This window comes from Lampris incognitus, chromosome 6 (genome assembly GCF_029633865.1).
Source record: "Lampris incognitus isolate fLamInc1 chromosome 6, fLamInc1.hap2, whole genome shotgun sequence".
NCBI lineage: Eukaryota > Metazoa > Chordata > Actinopteri > Lampriformes > Lampridae > Lampris > Lampris incognitus.
Genome location: NC_079216.1, coordinates 24,125,257 through 24,145,805, shown reverse-complemented (window position 1 = coordinate 24,145,805; position 20,549 = coordinate 24,125,257). Strand labels below are relative to the sequence as shown.

At 44.3% G+C, this 20,549-nt stretch overlaps 1 protein-coding gene across 1 annotated transcript in view; it reads left to right on the top strand.

Moving 5' to 3' along the window:
- Positions 1-16,725, top strand: part of fa2h (fatty acid 2-hydroxylase) — a 105,525-nt gene extending 88,800 nt beyond the window's left edge. The window contains 6 exon segments of the mRNA XM_056282622.1: positions 8,675-8,739; positions 14,217-14,359; positions 15,233-15,333; positions 15,846-16,018; positions 16,134-16,386; positions 16,658-16,725. Coding sequence (XP_056138597.1) covers positions 8,675-8,739; positions 14,217-14,359; positions 15,233-15,333; positions 15,846-16,018; positions 16,134-16,386; positions 16,658-16,725 — 803 coding nt within the window.
- The last annotated feature ends 3,824 nt before the right edge of the window (positions 16,726-20,549 follow it).

Sequence of the window (20,549 nt, the reverse complement as noted above, 5' to 3'; positions counted from 1 at the left end):
GAGGGCACCAGAACTGCAACTGTGACCTGTTTCCAGAGCTTCAGGGAAGACTGCCCTCCAAAGTGTCATCCAGGGAGCTACGGCTTCAGGGATCCCAGTCACAATGTCTCGTCCTCAGCTGCTGATCTGGAAACTGCAGAAGAAACTACCAGAGTTGAGTTGCAGTCAACTGCAGACCATGGCACATGAAATCAGTAATGTGGGAAAAGAAGCAACTGTACATCCATCCAAATTGACGGAACCCAAACTGTATGATGTGATTGTCGACTTCATAAGGAGTGAGAAGCTCAAGAACATGGAAGATGGAGGCATGTCTTGCCTGGCATTTCTTCTTGATATGGTCGAGGAACTGTTGACCCCTACTGATCCCCCCACGTTGGAAGGTGAAGATGCTGATGACCAGGATGACTTATTCTCACCCACGTCTATCAAGACACAGATCAACAGCGGAGAGGTTGACGAGGCACAGTCAATTCTAGAAGCAGTCATCCCAGCTAAGTCTATTGTTCCAGTCAGAGACTCTATGAAGGGTGTGAGAGTCAGCACATCTTCACGTGCTTCTGATCAGGTAGTAGGGCTGATTGACATCGCAAGTTTGTTACCTCGTAGGGAATTTAAGATCCATGGTGGTCAACTATCTGATTCTGGGTTCGAAATTCCTTACAACAGTATGTGCAAACAATTAGATCAGGGTCTTAAGGAGGGGTTCAGTGAGTCTGAGATTATCAGAACCATGATAAAGGTAACCAAACCAGGTAACTTCAGAGAAATGCTAACCAATAAAGATGACCTCACAGTAGATGATTTAAAGTGGTTTCTCAGGTCTCACATCAGAAATAAAAGTAGCAGAGAACTCTTTCACGAGTTGAGTAATACTAAACAGCAGGCTAAAGAAACACCACAGCAATTTTGTATAGGATAATGGGTCTCAAACAGCGTGTTCTGTTAGCCTGACAACAAATTGATACTGAATTCAGCTATGACAAAAGACTGGTACAGGGTACATTCCTCCAAACGCTTTACCAAGGTTTAACTGAGAGAAATAGTCACATAAGGAGTGATCTTAAACCTTACCTCAAAAACTTACAGGTGACTGATGATTTATTGTTGGAGCAAATCACTATGTCAGCTAGTGAGGAGGCAGACAGACTTAAACGCCTTGGTGTTGTGACTAAATCCAAATCAGCGACTGTTAGCTCAGCTCAGCAGGGTGACAACTGACCAGTTGACCAGTTAAAGCTGACTGATGTTAACCGTGACATACGGGCAAATCAGACTGCTATCATGGAACTGACTGCGCAGGCGTCTACCTTGACAAAACACTTGACTAAACTGACCAGAAAAGTAGACAGTGAGACTCCTCGAGATGCTCCGCAGCCCCAGATAAGCACCCAGACAGGGAGGACTGACACCAGAGGCCATTGTTCTCAATTTGTGCAACAGCCAAATGCGTCATGCTCTCACTGCTTCCGCTGTGGCCAGGCTGGACATCGTGCTGTGGGCTGTCTAAAATAGACAGTGGTCAGGAAATGGAGTGCAGTCACTGGAGAAGGGAAGCCTGTGACTGAGGTAAAGGCAATGTCCCTGGTGACAGTCAACTCAATTCAAGGCAAGAAACCTGTGTCAGTGACGGCTCAGCCTAAACCAAGAAAAAAAACGTATTGCACAACTCATTGGCAAAAGATGCATCATTAACTGTGCCATCAACAGGTTTCCAGTACAGATGCTCTTAGACTCAGGAGCTCAGGTAACCATAGTCGGGAGAGAGTGGGTACAAAATGAGTTACCTAATGTAATCCAACCCCTTGAGATTTTGCTCGCTGACCAATCCCTAGAGGTCGCTGCAGCTAACGGAACTGATGTGCCATTTGACGGCTGGATAGATGTAACCCTGGAGATTGTGAGCGTGAACCATCGAACTGTAGCAGTGCAAGTCCCCATGTTAGTAGGTCAAAGTGTCAGTTTCCCCCTGTTAGGGTCAAATGTTATCACAGAGATAATCAAGGGAAATGAGCAGACAGATGGCATGGATATCAGCTCACTGCTAAAGGAAGCTTTACATGTTAATGAAGATACAGTCAAAGCCATAGTGTCCACCCTCAGTGCAACTGTCAGATGAATCTCCTCAGTATGTCAGGGTAGGGAAGAAAGGGCTTAAAATCTCGGCACGTCAAATAGGCGAGGTGAGGGGCAGAGTTAGAGCCTGGCCAGAAGGGAGAACAGTGTTGTACGAGCCAGCTATAGACAATCACTGTCCAGACGGTTTAGAGCCGCTCCCTGCACTCATGGATGTCCCCAGTGATTTTTCCAAAGTTAAGATCGCTATCCAGAACGTGACCAAACATGATATTTTTCTCTCAGGGAGAACAGTACTTGGCACTTTTCAGGAAGTTGCTGATGTGAAACTGTTCACCTGCCCTATGCAACATGGCGCATCAGCAAAACCGTCCACGAAGGCTGACATCTGCTCTGTTCAACTAAGCTCTGAAAAACAAAGCCAACAGGTAAATGACAAACAAAAGCCTCCAGTTAACGAGAAATGGCAGCCACTCGTTGATTTGTCACACTTGGAGAAAAAGGAGAAGGAAACAGTAAGAAAGATGCTGTATGAGGAGTCAGATGTTTTCGCCAAAGATGATAGTGATATCGGCTGCATCCAAGATCTGAAACTCAAAATCAGTCTTAAGGATGACGTACCTGTGCAAAAGCGCTACAATGCCATCCCAACGCCTTTATACAGGGAAGTAAAAGAATACATTCAGAATCTGCTGAATCAAGGATGGGTAAAGAAGTCAAAATTGCCATATTCGTCTCCCGTGGTCTGTGAATGTTCTCATTCATCCAGGTCATGGAAGCCTCTTGGATGAGAGGCGAAACGTCTTCACGGATATATACCAAGTCCAGTTCCACTTGATTCAACTCCTTTGGACTCCCGTGGTCTGCGTGCGGAAAAAGGACAACAGCCTACGGTTGTGTGTCGACTTCAGAGAGGTTAATCGGAAAACCATTCCCGACCGACACCCCTTGCCATGTATCCAAAACCTGCTGGATAACCTCGGAGGCTACATTTGGTTCTCCATACTTGAGCAAAGGAGTGCTTACCACCAGGGCTTCGTGGATGAGAGTTCACAACACGTCACTGCATTCGACACGCCATGGGGGTTCTATGAGTGGGTGCGACTCCCTTTCGGACTCACAAATGCACCTGTGGCATTTCAGAGATGCATGGAGGGAGTTATGGAAGGCCTGAGGGGTGAGTGTTGTTCCCCCTATTTAGATGATGTGCTGTGCTATTCCACATCTTTTGATAGTCACATACAAACACTACGACAGATGTTTGGCCGAATGAGAGAACACGATATCAAACTGCGACCGAAGAAATGTGAAATTTTTAAACGGCAGGTTAGATACATAGATCGTGTAGTATCAGATGAGGGAGTCCAAATTGACCCCAAGGACTTGGAGGCAGTAATACAGCTCAAAGAGAGAGAGCCCAAGACAGTGGGGGAAGTTAGAGCCCTAATAGGCTTCTTAAGCTACTACTGCTCTTTTATCCAGGACTTTGTTAGAATAGCCAGACCCCTTTTTGAGCTTGAACAGGGCCAGAAGGAATCTAATCAAACTGTTCAGTCCAAGGTCACCAGAAGCAGAGTCCAAACTACAAACAGTAGTCAGCTGCCATCCAATACACTTGTCCAGTGGACTCCTGAGCACAGTGCTCTTGTCTCCAGGTTTGTGGACATGCTAACCACTTCCCCTATACTACGCTATCCCGACTGCGATTTGCCATTTATTCTTCACACAGATGCCTCCAATGAAGGTCTGGGGTCCGTACTTTACCAACAGCAGGGAGGTAAACTACGTGTCATAGGCTATGGCTCCAGAGCACTCACTCCAGCCGAAAAAAACTACCACTTGCACTCAGGCAAGCTGGAGTTTCTCGCTCTGAAGTAGGCGATTTGTGAAAAATTCAGAGACTATCTGTACAACGCCCCTACTTTCATTGTATATACAGATAACAATCCTCTGATTTATATATTGAGTACAGCCAAGCTGAATGCAGTAGGCCACCGCTGGGTCAGCAAGTTGGCAGACTTAAATTTCAACATCAAATATAGGCCAGGGAAGATGAATGCAGATGCTGACACACTGTCATGTTATCCCATTAAGCTCAGTGAGTGCATAGGCGAGTACACCGAAACGATGCCCGCAGATGTAGCGGCAGCTATCTGGCAAGGAGACAAAGTGGAGAAAAATGAGGATGTGCCATGGGCCGCCGCATTGGTCCTCACCTCAACAGCCGAGGACTCACCACCTAGTACTGTACCTGTATTTACCCCAGAGAACATTTGAACTACACAAAGAAATGACTCTTCAATTAGTGAAGTCATAACACTGAAAAAGAGAGGATGGATCCCAAATGACAAGGAAAAAAACAAATGTCACATGAGACAAGGAGACTAGTACATGAATGGACCAAACTAAAATTAGACAAGAGAATTCTGTATAGACATGCTAGTCAGAGGAAACAGTTGGTTCTCCCTACTGAACTTAAACAAATGGTGCATAAAAGCTTGCACAATGACATGGGGCATGTTGGTTCTGACAAAGTAATTCGCCTGGCAAGAGAGAGATTTTTTTGGCCGTTTATGCAGAAGGAGATTGAGGATTACGTGATCAGAAGGTGTACTTGTATTAAACAGAAGCGGCCTTGTGTTCCAAACAAAGCACCCATGGGCTCCATAACGTCCAGTGCCCCATTCGAGTTTGTCTCAGTCGATTACCTCCACCTTGAGCAAAGCAAGGGAGGCTATGAATACATACTCGTTCTAGTTGATCACTTCACACGCTTTGCCCAAGCGTACCTCACTAAAAAGAAGTCAGGGAAGACTGTGGCAGAGAAAATATTCCAGGATTTCGTCCCTAGGTTTGGGTACCCTGAAAAATTGCACCATGATCAGGGGCGGGAATTTGAGAATGCACTGTTTCAGAGACTCCAACAGTTGGCCGACACCTCTCATTCTTGAACCACTCCCTACCATCCGCAGGGGAACCCTGTTGAGAGACTGAACAGAACACTGCTCCAGATGCTTCGAACCCTGCAGGAGGAGAAAAAGTCTGATTGGAAAGAGCATCTGCCTCATATTGTGCACACGTACAATTGCGCTACCCACGAAGCTATGAGATACTCGCCATTCTTTCTCTTATATGGAAGAGCCCCACGCTTGCCAATCGACTTACTCTTTCACCTGAACCCTGAGCAAGAGACCCCAGACAGACAAATGTTTGCACAAAAATGGGCAAGCAGGATGTGGGAGGCATACAAAATTGCCTCAGAAAATAGTAAAAAATCCTCAGCAAAGGGAAAAAGGCAATATGACAAGGGTGTGAAAGGTGCCACCTTCCAACCAGGTGACAGAGTGCTTGTGCGGAACCTCTCCGAAAGAGGTGGCCCTGCATACTGGGAGGAGAGGGTCCACCGTGTGATTGGGAGAGTCGGTGAAGGGCCTGTATACAAAGTACAAGCTGAGAGTGGAGGCAAAGTCATCCGGGGGCTCCATTGAAATCTCTTGCTGCCAGTGAATGCCTTACCTTTAGAAGAGACTGGAACTGGATCTGTAAAAAGGGAACAAACGAAATGGAGAGCTAACAACAATGGGATGTCAGAGCAGGACTCTTATGAGTCAGACAAAGAAGAGGATACATATAGCCCCCGTCTCATACTGGTGTATAGGATGACTCCTATCAGACCTCGTACTACTCACTTAGAGTCACAGCGGCAGCTGGATCCCTCTGCTCATGGTTTCCAACCAGTGAGAAATGTATCAGCCGACAAAGGACCAGTTACAGGACCAAAACCAGCTCACAGGCCAGAGCAGCAACAAGTACCAACAATCTCACAAAGTGCAGATGATGGAGAAACATGAGGAAGTAAATGATGTCCAAGAGGAACACGGTGAAGTAGAAGAGGAGCCTGAACCAGAGTCACCAGGTGAACAAACGTTAAGAAGATCCTCAAGTGCACCACGACCCAGGGGAGTATAACAGTTTAGGCCAGCCTTCATATCAACTTTTGATGCCTGGAGTCAACTCTGTGTTCCAATGTGTACCCTACCTCATGTCAAGTACTGAAATGCCAAGCCTAGTCTTCCCGGACACTAACTACTATGTTCCAAGGCCAGTAGCCTGGTCTTACTAGACTGAAGACTAGAACTTGATCCATGATGGACAAAACAATTATCAGATTCTAGGCCGCTCTGGTGGCCGAGCGGAATAAACCGCCGTTCTTGCAACCCGCTCGTCATGTGGCTGGGAGGTTCGTGTCCCAGACTCGCCGTTACCGGTCACAGCCAGAGCGTCCACGGGGCAAGGCATTCATTAGGCCACCCTTACCCAAGGGATAGTGGGTGTAGATCGGTGTAGTGTTCGGGGACTCGTCATTCTCCAGCGACCTCTCTGGCCCACCCGGGCGCCTGCAGCCAAGCAACTGAAAGCATTCTCCCTACGCGGCCTGAAGGTGATGCAATCCATGCGAGGCTTCAGCGTGTAAGATAGCGAGAGCAGCCGACACGAGTTTGAAGGAAGCTGGTGTTACCACTATCTCCTTCCTGTGGAAACGTGAGCCAGGGGAGTTATTCGACAAGAGTTTCAGCCATATGCCATCGGGTTAATCAGGTGGGATAAGGGGAAAAACTAGAAATATTTTTTTTAAAAACACTTAACAGATTCTTTAGGGAGCAATGACTTCTTCTGAGGTGAACTCTTGACTCTGTGATGACTTACTATTGTAGCGGTAGATGTCAGGAGACATCTTTAAAAGTAGGGGAGAGTGTAGAGGGTGGGAAATAGCCTCTATTGAACGTTAAATAAAGAAGGACACCCCCCTTATTTTTTTTGTAAATCTAAACATGTAAATCGCCAGCTCCTTTATAAATAGTCTTCTTTCTATACGTGTCTGTGAATGTTGTCATTCCTAACACTCATCCCTCAAGCCTTCCATAACTCCCTCCATGCATCTCTGAAATGCCACAGGTGCATTTGTGAGTCCGAAAGGGAGTCGCACCCACTCATAGAACCCCCATGGCGTGTCGAATGCAGTGACGTGTTGTGAACTCTCATCCACGAAGCCCTGGTGGTAAGCACTCCCTTGGTCAAGTATGGAGAACCAAATGTAGCCTCCGAGGTTATCCAGCAGGTTTTGGACCACGGGAGTCGAAAGGAGTTGAATCAAGTGGAACTGGACTTGGTATATATCCGTGAAGACGTCTCGCCTCTCATCCAAGAGGCTTCCTCAGTTCGTGCCTTTCTGACTAGAGCAAGCTATTCTGACTGGCTGGTGATGAGACTCAGAATTTATCCTCTACGAGTCGTGTTCAGAGCTATAGATGTCCATGGCTCTTTGTGTCCCGATGTTTACCAACGCCCGTCGCTAACAGAGCCATAGATATGAGTGGCTCTTTTGTGTACCGATGTTTGGCCGCGCCCGTCGTTATCGGAGCTATTGATATGCGTGGCTCTCCTGTGCTCCGATGTCCAGCCGCGCCCGCGCCCGTCTGTACGTCAATTCATTTAAATGTTATCTTCTGGTGACAGCAGGTGTCACTGTAATATTGGGTACAGTAGGGAAACACCCAACTCAAGCCGTGTTGGTTACTTCAGGGGCAGAATAAATATGGCGCTTGAGTTGATAACATACTTAACCCGTGTCTGTTCCTTACTGCTCCACAGCCATTTCAGGACTGTGCAGCAACTTTAGCTGCTGGCTCAGGCACCCCTACACCTGAGGCCGGTAACACACACATAGTGTAGCTACTTTCCTTCACTCCATCATATCAGCCAGCTCTCTCCCTTTACCAGTCATAGTCCCAACATTGTTCCGACTCTCACCTCCACACTCCTGCCGTTCCTCCTCTCCCGCTGCCTCTGGACATGCCTTCCCCCTCACACACACACATACACACACACACACACACACACACACACACACACATACACACACACACACACGGGGGGGGGATTTACCTGAAGCCCCTTTCCCACTGTCCAAAAAACCCGCTAACATCCACCTTTGGTGGCAGAGCTGGCAAACTGAGCATGAAAGACAAAATGAAAGACAGACTGAATGGTTCCTGGAAGTGACACTGGGCTACACTGACTATGGAATCATGGCCGATGTAAGAGATGGGGCTGATTAAAAGCAACTGGTCAATGGTCACTCAGTTAGTAACACACTGACAACATTATAACATTATCCATAGCTCAGGATGTGATGTGCTGAGGGGGAAGTGCCAGTCTGAATGTGCCAGTCTGGATGTGGGCTTGGCTAATTTTTCATGCTGATGACAGCAGAAATAGATGGTATAAAATGAAGTATTGCCCCTTAAACGGTAAAGGTTGCTGATAACAACAATAGTTGCTGTATGTCAGGCTGTGCATGAGTTTTGTGAACTTTGTGTGTGTGCTTGTTGCCCCTCAGTCAGTGTGTGTGCACTGGATGTAGAGACATGCCTTTTACTGGGGAAAAGTATTGAAAATACATTAGCCCACCCAGTTCTGTAACTCTTGGTGTGTGTTTCTGTTTCTAACGTCCACTGTGTCTGGTCTTGCTTTCCTCAGACACTGACGGCGAGGAAGAGGAGTCCAAACAAGACAGAAGATGAGATGGAGACAAGAGAGGAGAGGGAAAAAGAGGAGGACATCTCACCGTACAGCCGCTGCAGCACTGTGGACCTGGACAAGGTGTGTGTGTGTGTGTGTGTGTGTGTGTGTGTGTGTGTGTGTGTGTGTGTGTGTGTGTGTGTGTGTGTGTGTGTGTGTGTGTGTGTGTGTGTGTAAGGAAAGGGGATAGGCAAGGAGTTAACAGTCAGTAGGTCATTGACTGTTTAAAAACAACAGAACTACCTGGCCTTCCTCCAAATGCTTAACATTCTCTCTCTCTCTCTCTCTCTCTCTCTCTCTCTCTCTCTCTCTCTCTCTCTCTCTCTCTCTCTCTCTCTCTCTCTCTCTCTCTCTCTCTCTCTCTCTCTCTCTCTCTCTCTCTCACACACACACACACACACATCACACACATCACACATTTACTCATGCATACATATGGTGATTGACAAGAGATTGTCAGGTGACGACAGACTGCTGTTGTCTCACTGCTGCAGGGCTGAATGTGTAGAACATGATGAACGTATAGAACATGATGGATGTATAGAACAACATGCACGGCGTTGCCCTTTCAATCAATCAATCAATCAATCAATCAATCAATCAAATTGCATTTTACATAGCGCTTTTCTACCAGATTTCAGCTAAATGCACAAACATGAAATAGATGTTTTCAAACTCACCCACACTCAAAACATCTAAGATACACACACACACACACACACACACACACACACACACACACACACACACACACACACACACACACACACACACACACACATGCATAGGCACACACATACACCAAAACTAGAGAAAGCAGAATATAATCAGATTCACATTAGTTATTCCACAAAAATGTAACAACTAAACCTGGCAGCACTTCTCTGTCTCTCTTTGAACCTTTTTGTGTACACAGTGCTGATGTTGCATGCAACACTGAGTTTATCATGGTTATTATACGTAACACTGAGTTTATCATGGTTAATACATGTAACACTGAGTTTATCATGTTATTACATATAGCACTGAGTTTATCATGTTATTACAGGTAACACTGAGTTTATCATGGTTATTACATACTATAACACTGAGTTTATCATGTCTATTACATATAGCATTGAGCTTATCATGGTTGTTATATATGACACTGAGTTTATCATGGTTATTACATATAGCACTGAGTTTATCATGTCTATTAAATATAGCACTGAGTTTATTTATCATGGTTATTACATATAACACAGAGTTTATCATGGTTATTACATATAACGTTGAGTTTATCATAAGAGCCAGATAGGTTTTAATTTTGCTTGTATGGTGGGCGTTGGCAATGCTTGCATGGTTTGATTTTGCTGGGGAAGTGATTAGAAATATATGAGCTACCTAACAGTCAATTGATTATGATTGAGATATAACTTTGGATATAAATGTGATTTGAACGAATCACTTCTACTTTTACAAACTAACAGCTCAGCGTTTACTAACCTTTTCTGTGCTGGCCTCATTTGTTTCTACGTGGTTAACAAATGTAAGCCTTTGTCACATGAAGAGGTTCTCTTCACACACACTTTTTTAGGGTCAAGACAGTTTGTGGTTGGATCTATGCAGAGGTGAATACCCTTAGAAGCAGAAGTAACACATATCATATGAAGTGTTTATTTGAGATAATTTGCTGCAGTATTATTTGAAACGCGACTTATTTGCTATGGTTTTCATTACAGGCAAGTCTATATCTACACTTCATCTATGAACTTGCCTAAAAAAATGACTCGGCTGCTTGAATTAAAAAAAACTTAATTCGATAAGATTCATTAATACCACCTTCTGTTTCCAGTATACAGAAAGGCCATGCAGTACTATTGTATTTTAACAAGTGACAAAGTGACAAACTTGAAAAACATCTATCTTCGCAGTTACATTACTGCTATTCTCACATGTCTTTTGACTGACGGAGTTGTGTGCATGTGTGTGTGTGTGTGTGTGTGTGTGTGTGTGTGTGTGTGTGTGTGTGTGTGTGTGTGTGTGTGTGTGTGTGTGTGTGTGTGTGCATGCTCAAACACGCTCATATCTATGGCTGTTTGAGCCAAATGTGTTTGCATTTCTGTTCTGTCATTGTGTCATTGTTACATTATAACAACATTAGGCAGCTGTCCTATCACATGTCACGGTTTCTCTCAACATTCTTATTGATGAGGAATGTCAAGCATGGATCAGAATAAATACAGCCTCTTGCTGCCTCACTTTTATGTTTCCACCTGTAATTTTTCTACATACCACACAGTGAATTTCTAGTGCCTATCTTAATATATGGAGAACTGAAGTTGATGCAAAATTTTTATGTAATATTTGTCAAAATAATTAACAGATGGCAGTTAGATATGTCAGAGAGGCAAGTTGTGAGATTTGCTAGGGCACTAGGATCTATGGGTTTTAGTGGCATGTATAACTGAGTGTCATCAGCATAACAATGGTAGAGCACGTCGTGATTTTGAATGACCTGGCCAAGGGGCAGCATGTATATAGAAAAGAGAAGGGGACCAAGAACTGAGCCTTGAGGTACACCACAAATCAACTGAGCTACCGAGGAGGTAGAGTTACCCAGAACAACAGAAAAAAGTTATTTTGGTGAGGTAAAAGCGTAATAAGCTAAGAGCCGAGCCCTTGATACCAACCAAAGTCTCTTAGCGATGTAAGACAGCACTTAACTCTAAAATAACTACAGTCAAGCAGTCACCTCTGTCTGCAGTCTGCAGTAGGTTATTAGTGACCTTAACTAGTGCTGTCTCAGTACTATGAAGTGCTCTAAAACCAGACTGAAAACTATGAAAAACAGTATTAGGGTTCATAAAAGAAATCAACTGAGAAGAAATTACTCTCTCCAGAACCTTAGATAAAAAAAGACAATTTGGAGATTGGTCTGTAGTTACTGAAGTGGCTGGTGACTCCACATGTATTGGAGGAAGCATGTGGTAGTCTGCAGCCCTCCCTGGATCGGCAGAGAGCAGCGACTGGGATGGCTCGGAAGAGTGGAGTAATTGGCCGGGTACATTTGGGGAGAAAAGGGGGAAAAATCCAAAAAGAATAAGCACCCTGTCATATTTTGGCATGACAATAGATAGAAGGTTGGAAAACTCAAAAATAAAACTAACTGAGTTAGGGGGCCTATAAGTTAAGATGCAGAGTAAAGGGGGATGACCAGTGATTAAAAAACATAAAACCTCAAAAGAGATAAAATTACCAAAAGTAACAGGATGACTCTTAAGACCCAATTTATAGAAAACAGCTAGGCCACCCCCTGTACCAGAGGGCCTGGGAATATGAAAATGTGCAAAATCAGGGGAACTAGCCTCAATCATGGGATGTGTCCCCTGGGGACAGCCATCTCTCAGAAGTCCAGATAGCTACTCAGTAATATAGTATGTTTCAGCATGCTTTTGGTTTTATTCATCTTAAACAGATTTTGTAAAAAAACAAAAAAAAACAACAACAAAAAAAACAATGATTGAGCAGGAACATGATGAATGGTACTGACTGATTTTGTGATGGATAAGAAGAAGGCAGATGAAATGCATTATGAAAACTAATTCCATTGGAATACTAATGTGACTCATTAGCTCCAAGGTCAATCAGCAATTGTCTAGTTTGAATAAATATTTATGTGCATATTTACATTTGGTAATTTGATAGCAGCATAACATAACTTATTTTGACTGCGTTAGTTTTACTATCCTCCTTCACCTCACTATGTGAAGTTTTTTGGATTGAATACATTGAAGGTTGACAGGGGGCATACCTATGGCAGAATGTGAAAATGGATCCCAACCCATGGACTTTCTTTTACATTCTGTATAGGGTTTGCTAAGCAATGCAGCAGTCTATTTATTTAAAATCTTCTTTTAATTCTTTGTCTTTTTACATAGCCTCAATCTCTATATCTTTATTGAACCTCCCGCCCTGACTGACAGAGTATGCAGTGTGTAATTGTCATTGGCAGCAGCTCAGTTTTAAAGACGTCTGGCTCGGGCTGGTGTGTGGTTAGCTTTGAACTCATCTAATAACGTGCATACTCCAACAGTCAACACACGGAAACAACCAGACCATGCAGTCACATCCGGGTTTTGTGCGTCCTACTGCTGGTCATCTGACTTTAGCCTGTGCTGCCCCCTGCTGGGAAGAAACACCTGTTACAGCAGGCAGAGTCTATAAACGCTGTTAAATGACTTTGCATCAAACCGGCATAATAACAAAAGTTTTGCGTTCTCAGTTTTGATTTTTTTTATTTGAATGAAATGGTTATATCCTTATTTCTTCAAGTGTGACATATTTTAATATTCATAGTTGATATGTGCTAACCCTAACCCTAATCCTAGCCTGTTTCTAACATAAATGTGGTTGGATAAATGATATGACAGCTCAGGAACATTTTGTCAGATGTTGATATGAGAACAGCTCTTGCTGAAATCAAGAAAATTGAATGAACTGAAAGAATTTACCCACCTTAACTCAGTTAGACTGTCTTTAAAGAGTGACATATGCCTTTGTATATTAAAAAGACAAAGAAAAGGTGATTTGCGACAGAAGGGTACCAGCAAGAGTTAAAGGGAAGGTTTACAGGATGGTTGTGAGACCAGCTATGTTATATGGTTTGGAAATAGGCGCACTGATGAAAAGACAGGAGGTGGAGCTGGAGGTGGCAGAGTTGAAGATGCTAAGATGTTCACTGGGAGTAACGAAGGACAGGATTAGGAACGATTATATTAGAGGGACCGCTCAGGTTGGACGGTTTGGAGACAAAGCAAGAGAGGCAAGATTGAGATGGCTTGGACATGTGTGGAGGAGAGATGCTGAGTATATTGGGAGAAGGATGCTGAATATGGAGCTGCCAGGGAAGAGGAAAAGAGGAAGGCCAAAGAGGAGGTTTATGGATGTGATGAGGGAGGTCATGCAGATGGCTGGTGTGACAGAGGAAGACGCAGAAGACAGGAAGAAATGAAAACGTATGATCCGCTGTGGCGCCCCCTAACGGGAGCAGCCGAAAGTAGTAGTAGTAGTAGATATGAAAAAGACGCTTTTATAAAGGTTTTTTTTTATCTTGTTAATTCTCATATGATTATTTCAAGATATAGTTGGTACATGTTTCTTGCTCCACTGGCAGGTATTACTAGTCGTCTCAAGAACGTGTGTATGATAGATGATTATAAGACTTGTAAGGAATTTTTAACTAAACAAGAAAAGAAATCTTAAAACAAAAAACTTGATTTACAATGATCTGTCTTTTTTTAGAGAAAATATTTTGAAACAAGCCCCGTTATTGAAACAAGTACACTTTATTTTACACAAGCAATGTTTGCTGGAGGAGCAGTATGTTGAAATGAGCATCATGAGACTTGATGCAAAACAAAATACCTTGATAAGCTTGTCGTTCTTTTGCAGTGTAATTTTTCCTGCCTTGTAATGGCTCCCAAGTGGAGGTTAACCCTATAGATTACTTCATTTCTATTTCTATATCAAATCTCTGTATTATACATTTCAAACTTATCAGTGTCTTGTGCTGTCAGGACCTGGTAGACTGGCGCAGGCCCTTGGCGTGGCAGGTCGGCTACCTGGGAGAGAAATACGACACATGGGTCCACCAGCCAGTTGACAGGCCAATTCGACTGTTTGGAAACCCCTTCCTGGAGGCCAGCACGAAGACGTCATGGTAGCGCAAGAAACACACTCTCGCTGTTAAGTCAGTGTGCAGATGGAGTAATCCACGATGATGTTATTTTTACTGCCAAGACTGAATAATGTCTCAAAAATGCTGCTTTAAATAATAATTATTTAAAATGTAACTCATCATCAATAAATATTTGTCAGCAACAACAATACTGATTATCAAAGCTCCCAAACAATGACTAAGTGTTAAGTCGCTGGTTTTTGTGTTTTATTATTTTCTATAAAGAAGTAATCTAATGCAACAATGCTAATTTTGCCAATTTGCAATTTAACAGCTGGTTCGGTAGACACAATATCCTTGACCAATTCCAACTTTTTTCGATTGTGTACATTTTAGTCAGCTAGATATTGGAAACATTTTATCAGTCTGGCTGAATTAAAAAGAAATGAAGCTTGCATCTATAACGCCCTATAAGTATCTATTGTATCTATAACGCACATATGTTCCTACAATGTGTGTTACAATGACTAACAGCTATGGCTGAAGACTGAAATAGCACTGAAGTCTCATTATGCATCTCTACAAAACTTCAGCAGAATAAGTTGGCTATGATGCATTATGACATTTGACAGATAAACAGGCTAATGATGACATAGTTATAATGCATAAATCAGTTTTAAATTGGCATAATGTATGATAAAGGTGGTTATAAGGCGTTGTGAGGGCGTATACATGGTGATAACGAATCTTACAATGACTTATAGCTACACTTATAGGGCGTTATATATGCTTATAGGGCGTTATAGATTCAAGATAGATGCTTATAGGGCATTATAGATGCAAGCTTCATAGAAAGTGTTACCGAAATGTTTTTTATATAAGACTCCAATGGATAATAAGAATGGGTTTCTCTAGGTACTGGGTGCCGGTGGTATGGCTCCCTCTTGTGATTTATCTTAGTTGGCACTGCTACACTACGCTGGCACGGGGAACCACCAGGCTGGCCCTCACTTCAGGTAACAAACACCTGCCTGTACGCACACAATGGCACCACACTAAAATGCTCACACTTCTGCCGCACATGCATGAGAGCGTCACACTGTCACATGCATCAGTCTTCATGCATAGCTGAATATTCGTTTGTATGACCACGTGCATGCTATGTGAGCATGCAACAAAACCTCACAAAGTTAAAGGTACAATCTGCCATGGCATGCGGCGCCACGGCTCTGTGGAGTACTGTGACAACACGAGCACTCTGCTGACAGACAACAAGAAACCTGATGTTTCTCACCACCGGGTGAACACGGTGAATTTGTTTGAGAAATGAAGACAACTCAAATGAACCAAACAACGTTTGCGAAGTCTGACCAAAACAACGGCAGAAGTGGGGCAGACAGTGCATCAACTGGGGACTGTGCCTTTAATTACGCTGTAAAAATGAACTGTTTTAAGGTTGTGCTTTTTTGTGTTTTCGTCTAATTTTACATGTGTATGCATTTCTATGCGTGTGTATGTGTGTTACCAGACTATTCCATCCTGATCCACAAGTACAGTTTCCCCCTGCTCTTTGTGATGGGTTGGTTTCTCTGGTCATTCGTCGAGTACTGCATCCATCGCTTCGTCTTTCACATGAAACCGCCGGCCTATAATTACTACCTCATCACCTTACACTTCCTCTTACACGGACAGCATCACAAGGTACACACACAGTTGTACAGCTCATAAGAATTGGAAATCTCCTGTCTTTTCCTCTCCTAACAACTAACACTTCTGTCATTCTCACATCTTGTCCATTGGTGCTTCTTGTCCACAGTGTCCTTTTGATGGCTCTCGACTGGTGTTCCCACCTGGCCTGGCCTCCATAATGGTGGGTGCTTTTTACCTTTTTCTCAGCCGTTTGCTCCCAGAGGTCCTTGGGATGTCGGTGTTTGTAGGGGGCCTGTGTGGCTACGTGGTGTATGACATGATCCATTACTACCTTCACTATGGTTCACCGAAGAGAGGCTCCTACATGTACGGGCTGAAGGCCTACCATGTCAAACACCACTTTGAGCACCAGAGAGCAGGTGAGCACCCGGTGAAACACATAGGGGAAATGAAGGAAAAACCTACAAATGGGAAAAAAAATCAAACTTTTCTTAGTCGCAAGAACATGCAAAAAATGCTTCTGCAACTGTTTAGTTTATCTGTCTGGGTCTCGTCTTGCCCATCTGCCTGGTTGTAGACCTGTTGGTCTGTCAAATGATCTGCCTCAGTGTCTGCTGGCCTGACTACAATGGCATTCAAGTCTGCTTGTAACTCTGGTTTTCCTTACACATCTCTCTTTGTCTTTGTCAGGTTTTGGAATCACCACCACGTTCTGGGACCATCCTTTCAACACGGTCATCCCTGATGAGACATTCTAGAGCAGAAACAAGGAGGGACCAATATTCCAATGTTCCTCTACTGGAAGAATATTGGAAAGGTATCATCCATCCCCCCCACCCCACCCCCGCCTAGACAACCGTAACAACCCCCCCCCACACACACACACACACATTGTGTAGCCATACTGTATCTTTGACAAAAAGGCAGGAAGAGGCAAGAAATCCATCCTACATACATTAATAACTCACTCACTTGACCCCCAGCCAGCCACCCCGTCTGGTTCTATGAAGTACTGGGACAGCACCAGTGTAATGGACTGTCAGTACTGGTCCTTGGTGTGAGCACTTTGTGTCTTCTTCCCTATTTCACATTTTAAAGGCGTTGCTGTGCTTTTATTGCAACTCATCCTCAACTGTTACTTCTGCTGACCTGCTGCTAAGCTCCTCTGGGGATAAAACTCAGCCGTCAATCATCACTTATTAACCAATCATGGTGGCTGACAGAGCCTGGAGGTGGACTGTGGAGGGAAAGAGAATCATACGCAGACATCCACATATACACTCGTATACACACCCATGCATACATATATTCACAACACACATCCACATCTGTGCACATGCACACACTGTCCCAGTGCCCCCCCCCAAGGTGGGGGAGGGGGCTGAATGTGGAAGAGACAGAAAAAGAAGATGATGGCGATCAAAGACAGACAAAGACTATGAGAATTTGATAGAGAATGCAAGATGAAGAGAGAGTGTGGGTGAGAGCGAGAGAGAGAGAGAGAGAGAGAGAGAGAGAGAGAGAGAGAAATGGACTCCAGCGTATGCTGATGGATTAACAAACCGACTCAGGTAAGCATCTTAATCCTCCCTTCATAAGCGTGGCTTGGTAATGTCCTTAACGTCCTGTCTCAGCTCCCGCTACACACCACTCAGCCTCCTAGCTACTCTGCCACAGATGGGCTTCAGCTCCTGGGGTCTATAGTACAAAGTAACTGTGTTTCTACAACAGCCCTTAAAGGAAAGTAGAGAACTCTTGGTATGCAAAGAGTATGAGTTTAATATTTTGACAAGCTGAAATGTGTTAAATGACTCATGAGAATAGCCACAAAACAGGAAATGCTAATGTGATGTTCGCTGAACTCAACGTAAGGCTGTATTCTAAATGTTTGAAGCCACTTTGGAAATGTATTGTTTTTAGTTCTATTAATATATACTGCTCAAAAAAATAAAGGGAACACCTAAAAACACAATATAGACCTCGATGAATGAAATATTTCAGCTGAAAATCTTTATTTATTAGACAGAGGAATGTGTTTAGAGCAAAATAACCTAAGAATGATCAATGGAAATCAAAATCATTAGCCCATTAAGGTCTGGATTCAGAATCATACTCAAAATCAAAGTGGAAAATGAGAACATAGGCTGATCCAACTTCTGTGGAAATTCTTCAAGACGATTGAAAATGAGGCTCAGTAGTGTGTGTGGCCTCCACGTGCCTGTATGCACTCCCTACAACGTCTGGGCATGCTCCTGATGAGACGACGGATGGTCTCCTGAGGGATCTCCTCCCAGACCTGGATCAGGGCATCGGTCAACTCCTGGACAGTCTGTGGTGCGACATCGCGTTGGCGGATGGTACGAGACATGATGTCCCAGAGCTGCTCGATTGGATTCAGGTCTGGGGAACGTGCAGGCCAGTCCATAGCATCAATGCCCTCGACATACAGGAACTGCTGACACACTCTGGCCACATGAGGACGAGCATTGTCATGCATGAGCAGGAACCCAGGGCCCACTGCACCAGCATATGGTCTGACAATGGGTCTGAGGATCTCATCCCGGTACCTAATGGTAGTCATGGTACCTCTGGCTAGCACGTAGAGGTCTGTGCGGCCCTCCAAGGATATGCCTCCCCAGACCATCACTGACCCACCGCCAAACCGGTCATGCTGGAGGATGTTGCAGGCAGCAGAACGTTCTCTACAGCGTCTCCAGACTCTCTCACGTCTGTCACATGTGTTCAGTGTGAACCTGCTCTCATCTGTGAAGAGCACAGGGCGCCAATGGCGAATCTGCCAACCAAGATGTTCTCTGGCAAAGGTCAATCGGGCTGCACGGTGTTGGGCTGTGAGCACAGGCCCCAATTGTGGACGTCGGGCCCTCATACCATCCTCATGCATTCTGTTTCTCACTGTTTGAGCAGAAACCTGCACATTAGTGGCCTGTTGAAGGTCGTTTTGTAGGGCTCCGGCAGTGCTCCTCCTGTTCCTCCTTGCACAAAGGACCAGATAGCGGTCCTGCTGCGGGGTTGTTGTCCTCCTGCGGCCCCCTCCACGTCTCCTGGTGTACTGGCCTGTCTCCTGGTACCTCCTCCATGCTCTGGACACTGTGCTGGGAGACACATCAAATCTTCTTGCCACAGCACGCATTGATGTGCCATCCTGGATGAGCTGCACTACCTGAGCAACTTCTGTAGGTTGCAGATACCGCCTCATGCCACCTCTAGTGGTGAGGGCACTAGCAAAATGAAAAACTAACCAAAGATCGGCCAGAAAAGATGAGGACAGGCAAATGGTCTGTGGCCACCACCTGCAAATCCATTCCTTTTATAGGAATGTCTTGCAAATTGTCTAATTTCCACCTGGTGGAAATTAGACAATTTACCAACAGGTGAAATTGATTCACAAATCAGTGTTGCTTCCTAACTGGGCAGGTTGATATCTCAAAAGTGTGATTGACTTGGAGCTACATTGCATTGCTTATGTGTTCCCTTTATTTTTTTGAGCAGTGTATTTTATGTTTTCTTTCTTTTTTTTACATTAGTGATATCACTTAAATATTGATAATGATTTTTTGTAGCATTTCTCCCCCAATTATACAATGTTAACGTGAGCGGGTGTTTTCTTAATGGTTAGAGAGAAGAATGATTGATGGCGGTAAGAATGAATGAATGGATGTTGGGATTCATAAGTGGTGTGGATGAGTGGATAGTCCATCAGCATGCATGTATGAATAGAGCATGGCGTTAGGGTGACAAAGCTGAGGGAATGAGACTGACCTATCAGACTTTATGCCGTGGAAATGTCTGGGTCAAAGGTCACTTGGTTAGCAAGGGGAAGCCTCCATTATGGTGGGTTTTAAAATCTTCCTTTGACCCACCTGCGGGGTTTCTACTCAAACTGATGTGAACAGTGGCCCTTCAGACCTCCAAAGGATGACAATCAAACTTGCACCTGACAGGAGTTTCTGATGGTGATTGGTTGATTCTCAGACACCCATGGATGACATTTAAGAATAAGAGTGACTCAAACTTGATTAAAGCCTATGTACATACAGATGCAGATTAAAATTCTATTATTTTGCAAAGAAGTTTTTCCAGTTTGCTGTTTTGAAAATTCTCAGTGAAGTAATAAATGTACATATAGTAGTAATAGTGGCGGCACGGTGGCGCAGTGGTTAGTGCTGTCGCCTCACAGCAAGAAGGTCCTGGGTTCGAGCCCCGGGGTAGTCCAACCTTGGTGGATCATACCAGGTTATCCTCTGTGTGGAGTTTGGATGTTCTCCCCGCGTCTGCGTGGGTTTGCTCCAGTTTCCTCCCACTGTCCAAAGACATGTAAGTCAGGTGAATTGCCCATACTAAACTGTCCCTAGGAATAAATGTGTGTGTGTGTGCTACCCAATGACTGCTGGAATAGGCTCCAGCATCCCTGAGAGCAGGTTAAGCAGTTAAGATAATGGATGGATAGAAGTAGTAGTACTTTCTTTTCTTCTTCTTCTTCTTCCTCCTCCGGCTTGTTCCCTTTACCCTCCATAGCTTTTTGTCTGACGCATCCCTCTCCTGTAGTTCAGCCCTCCTCATG